This window comes from Pygocentrus nattereri, chromosome 4 (assembly GCF_015220715.1).
Source record: "Pygocentrus nattereri isolate fPygNat1 chromosome 4, fPygNat1.pri, whole genome shotgun sequence".
In the NCBI taxonomy this organism is placed as follows: Eukaryota; Metazoa; Chordata; class Actinopteri; order Characiformes; family Serrasalmidae; genus Pygocentrus; species Pygocentrus nattereri.
In genome coordinates, this window is record NC_051214.1 from 20460684 (window position 1) to 20465877 (window position 5194).

Below are 5194 nucleotides of genomic sequence, written 5' to 3' on the forward strand. Positions count from 1 at the left end.
TTTACTCCATCATCTATGAGATTGTTGGCTTGGAGACAGACTTGCTCTTTAGCTACTTTAACCTTCTACTATAGAAGGAAACCAAAGAAGCAAGGTGTCAGTACACTGGATGGGGTCAAGCCACAACTTGCAGCAATATCCTTTACTCCACATTCTTTTGAGACCCTAGGCTTTGCTCAAAGCTAAGGCAGCTTCTTTACCCATCTATTACAGGGTTACCTAGTCACCTTGAGAAGCATTTAAGAAACTTGCTGGACCCAAATCATACACCAGTGTCAGGGCAAAGACCCATTACACAGTATGTGAAGGCGATATTTTTATTCCACAAGATTTGGATTTCCCTGAAGCTCAGGTGGTACAGTTTCAGCCTTCTCTGTGAAGATGACTTCCCCACTAGACACTACCGTCAGTTGATGAGAAGACTTCCGTCCTGCTGCGACAACATCTCTTCCTGTGGGGCAGAAAAAAGTGAAATGAGTCCAAGCAGGGAGGGGGAGAACACCTTCCACCACACAGATTCTACTTACTTTGCCTGCTGCATCTTGGTTCACAGGAGTCAGCTGCAGTTAACTGACACACTGATGTACTACAGTGGATGAACACCTGGAAAAAGAACAAGAAACTGAGCAACAACCCCCTTGTCTTCATGAACAAGCTTATCAGAAGTGAAACATTACCTTCTCTTGCAAGGGAGCCATGGAGGCATGATCCACAAACGCGAACATCTTCAGGACAAAGCGCTTGTAATGGCTGGGGAACTGAAGTCCAGACGACCCATCAACTGGAATGGGAGTAGTCAGGTAGCTGTCATGCTGGTATGGGCACCTGTGGAGAACCCCAGGTCAACACTATGCCTGTATTAAAGCACTAGACCAGGGGTACCCAATCCTGGATTGAGCACCCTTGCACTGCATCCAACTCACCCATCCACCAGAAGCTCCCACTGAGGAATGCTGAAGGGGTCAGGGGAAGAGGTTGCCCAGCAACGTCCCAAGACCAGCGCAATATTGGGATCCGTCCTCCCCAATATACGCACTTCAACATACACAGGCTCCCTCAGAACCTTAGTCACAGGGTAGTCAGCATCACCGTAGTACGATGTATAGGCCGCTTGTGCTGTTGAGAACCACAATTCATTGTAGGTACCAGAGACAAGACAAACGCTCACAGCTGTCCAGACAGAAGTAGCTTACCTTGCATACAGCCCTTTGTCACACACTGACCACTGCCTAGTCTTAGTTCTACCATGAGGGGTCCAGAAGCAGCTACAGGCATAGGAGGATTATTTGAGGCAAGCTGAACAGCCAGTGCTGCAACAGTTGCATCAGCATACCTACACTGGAAGTAAAGCCTGGCAAAGGGAGGGAGACATTAGCAGAAGCCCTTGAACTAACATCTACTACATGACTTGGGTTTCCACTCACTCATAGTGGCTGTCTCTTGTGATGGCACCAAGGGGTCCCACTCCAACTTCATAGGAGGAGGACATTTTGTTCTCATAGACCACATAGCCACCCAGCTCCTGGAGAAAGAACAAACATAGCACACATTGAGAGCACCAATACAAAACAAGCCCCACCCACCTGAAAGCTGAACACCTCAAACCAACCATTGCTCTTGTGCCACAAGCAGTTACAGGAAACTGGTAGATAGCAAAGTCAGCGTTGGAATCAACAGCACTGCAGGGGGCGTCACTTCCTCCCAGCAGGCTGATTGAATCCAGGCTCAGTCTGGGTAGCGTTGTATCCCTGGCCACCACCAACACAAACTGGCCATCTATCGTGCACTGGACAGTCACTAGAAACAAGAAGGGAAGAGGTTTTGTAGTTTTCATTTTAACCATTAGAAATGAAAGTTCATAAAATCAACACCGAGACAAACTCTTACCAGTTCTCCCATAGTAGCACTGCTGCCCATCAAAACAGCAGTTTATAGCACCACACTGAGCAGCATCTATACCAGGTTCGCCACAAGGAACCCTGTCAACATCATCCACTCCACAGATATGAGGAGTGACCACTGGTTGTTGAGGATCAAGTAGCCCAGGAAAGTGAGGGAGAGGCTGCTTTGCTTCTTGTGGAGGATCACGTGGCCCAGGAAAGTGAGGGAGAGGCCACTTTGCTTCTTGTGGAGGATCACGTGGCCCAGGAAAGTGAGGGACAGGCCGCTTTGCTGCTTGTGGACTCCACGGAGATACTGCTGTAATGCCCAAACTGTTCAAGTGCACAAAAAGTGCTACACAAGCTATACTCACCCACATTTTTACCATAATCCTCAAACTGCTTTTGCTAACAAGTAGCTTGCCACCCCCACATTCACCTTTTTATTCTCTTTTCCCTCCTAATACTGAAAAGCCCCTCCTCCCACTCTATTAGCCATCAATTGTTTTCCAGCCCTGTGTAGTTATGACCTGCATAGGCGCTGTGAACACCTTCCGGAGGTAATTGGGATTAAGATCATCCTCTTCATTTTTAGGCATGGAAAGTCAAAGCCTCTGTCTGTGATGGTGTAAAAATTCTTTTCGTTTCTCTAAAACAACAGTGAGAGTCTACTCTTCTGTGTGTGGACCTGGCATCCTGCTTGTGATCAGGCTGTGTCTGTTGCCATTTTTAAAATGTGTGAAACATTTGATAAAAGCTTTCCAGCAATGCAAGTGATCGAATACCACAAATGTTTATGTGTAGCAGATGATCTCTGGCTTTACATCTACAAGGTGTACTGACAAGGTAGGAGTCGTGCCTAATAGACAGGACACTGAGTAAAAACTTCAGCAGCACTGCTGTGTCTGATCCACTCAGACCAACACCACCTCAGTGAGCTGAGAATGATCCACCACCCAAATAGTATCTGCTCTGTGAGGGTCCATGGGGGTCCTGACCACTGAAGAACAGGGTAAAACAAAGTATCAGAGACACAGATGGACTACAGTCTGTAACTGAAATAAGGGGTGGTCATACTGTAATATATATATACACCTATAATTGAAAGCCAAACAGGCAATATTTAATGAACTTTGATATATATAGAATGAACATTTATATATATATATATATATATATATATATATATAATATAATTAAAAAGGCCCGATATGGACAGTCGTAAAAAAATGTCCTTGTCAGACAAAGCATATAGGTATCAAAAAGTACAAATTTAACATAGCAAATATAATGATAGCCAATGGGATCCCTAGGATGGTCAGAGAGGAGGACTGAAGAAATCACCCCAGGGAGGGGTAATGAGCATATTCGAAATACATTATAAAACCTGATGTAATGTGTTGGATGTTTGCATTTTGGCTGTGGGAGCCATCTTGTCACCTGAAACTTAATAAAAAGCCTTGTCCTCTCCTTCCTCAAAAGAACCACTGGCTGAAGTTTGGTTTTTCATTTTTCTTTAAACTTCTGCAAGAATGCTTTTTAATCTTTTTGACTGTATTGCTGTTTTGTATTTTGCAAGAACGTTATTCAAATCTTTTGATTTTAAGTACCTTTTTTGCATTAGAGAACAGAATAATTTAGCACTAAAACTTAATTTCGAATTAACTGATAAGCAACATGCATGTTTTTTTCACACATCGTCTGGGACTCAGGGTAGGAAGGCTGGGCGCTCTGAGTCCCGACACGACTCTGATTGGTAAGAACTTACTGGAGGAGTGGCACAAGGTACATTACTGGGGTCTATTATTTTCCTAGCCCTGGATAATCTAGGCAACAGGGTCCATAGTAGTCAAATGATGTTGAAGCCAACCCAATGCAACATCATGACAGTGACTTTTAAGAAGAACCCAACTTCCCCTACACCCCTTTACCTGTCCAGACAACCGCTACCATCTTGCAAAGTTATCAAGGTACTTGGAGTTTTGATTCAGTCAGATTTACAATAGGACCATCCCACACAGGCTATTGTAAAGAAAGCAAATACCAGACTTCATTTCTTGAGAATACTAAGAAGACCTGGAATGGCAATCTCTGATCTAACTTTGACATACGCAGGTTCAATCATACCAGATTGAGACTTTCCAGAAACGCGCATGCCAAATCATCATCGGCAGGTCTTATTCTACCTTTCAAGAAGCCCTTCAAGCTCTCGCATGACCAACCCTTGAAGAGAATGAAAGTCACTGTTGAAGGGCAGAGGATGGCCAACAAAAACCGTGCGTCAATAAATGGGCATCAACAAACTCCAGGTGGAGCTTAAAGGAAGGGAATTCTGATAGAGTCACCAGTATGTATACACAGTGATCCCTTGGACAGAGTGGTCTGAGAGTGGCTGATAGAAATTGAAGCTCCACCCATCTGTAGCTTCAATAGATATATAATTTGACATGCTGCAGAAGAAGAGTCAGATGAGACCATAATTTCTGTTTGATAAAGACTCTTGAGAGCAAAGGAAAACCATGCCAAATGAAAACTGAGGTATGTCACTCCTTGCCCTACTCTTTATGATGACAAACACACTAACACTGAGCAGGACACAAAATAGTAAACGCACACTGTAACTGAGGAACAACGCTACAATACACACAACCCCAGTGTTATAATACTGCTGACAGTTGACTGTGGAATATTTAGTAGCAAGGAAAGATCACAACTGGACTTGTTGCACAGGTGGCATCCTGTCACAGTACTTCGCTGCAGCTCCTGAGTGACCCATTCTTTCACAAATGTTTGTAGAAGCAGTCTGCACACCTGTGGCCATGGAAGTGATTGGAACACCCAAATTCAATTCTTTGGAGGGGTGAGTGAATACTTTGGGCAATATAGTGTAATCTGTCTGCATAGATACTATATCAAGATCTCTTGCTAATGTCATGCAGTTAATTGTATTTCAACTATGTTCATTCCATCAACTGGGTGAGTTTTCGTTAAAGAAAAAAGGCTCTAAAGCCCCATCTATTCAGCAATAACTTGGTGGAAAACAGTATTTTGCTTTCAAATGCTAGTATAGGACTTGCCACCTCATAACTGAATTGCTAAAAAGGTAGGAGGGATAGTGGTATTTTGATCACATTTTCTTCTTTGGCCAATCATTTAACCTTACCCACCTTCTTTGGTAAACAAACCCAACTGCTAGCCAATTACATTTCAGGTTTGTAATTACTCATGTTACAACAGCAAAGTTGTATTCCAATCCATAAGTTGGGATATAATAGATAAACACCATTACTGCCAAAGCCAGGTGCCCAAATCCC

At 43.7% G+C, this 5194-nt stretch overlaps 1 protein-coding gene across 1 annotated transcript; it reads right to left on the bottom strand.

Annotated features, from left to right (window-relative positions):
• Positions 1 to 299: 299 nt before the first annotated feature.
• LOC119263190 (zona pellucida sperm-binding protein 4-like) lies at positions 300 to 2312 on the bottom strand. Its single transcript, XM_037537544.1, has 8 exons — positions 1888 to 2312; positions 1610 to 1797; positions 1425 to 1522; positions 1194 to 1351; positions 924 to 1116; positions 678 to 825; positions 528 to 603; positions 300 to 451 (listed from the first exon to the last, which is right to left on the bottom strand). Exons 1-8 carry the CDS (start codon positions 2267 to 2269, stop codon positions 318 to 320), a joined length of 1377 nt encoding a protein of 458 aa, XP_037393441.1. The 5' UTR covers positions 2270 to 2312; the 3' UTR covers positions 300 to 317.
• Between the last annotated feature and the right edge of the window lie 2882 nt (positions 2313 to 5194).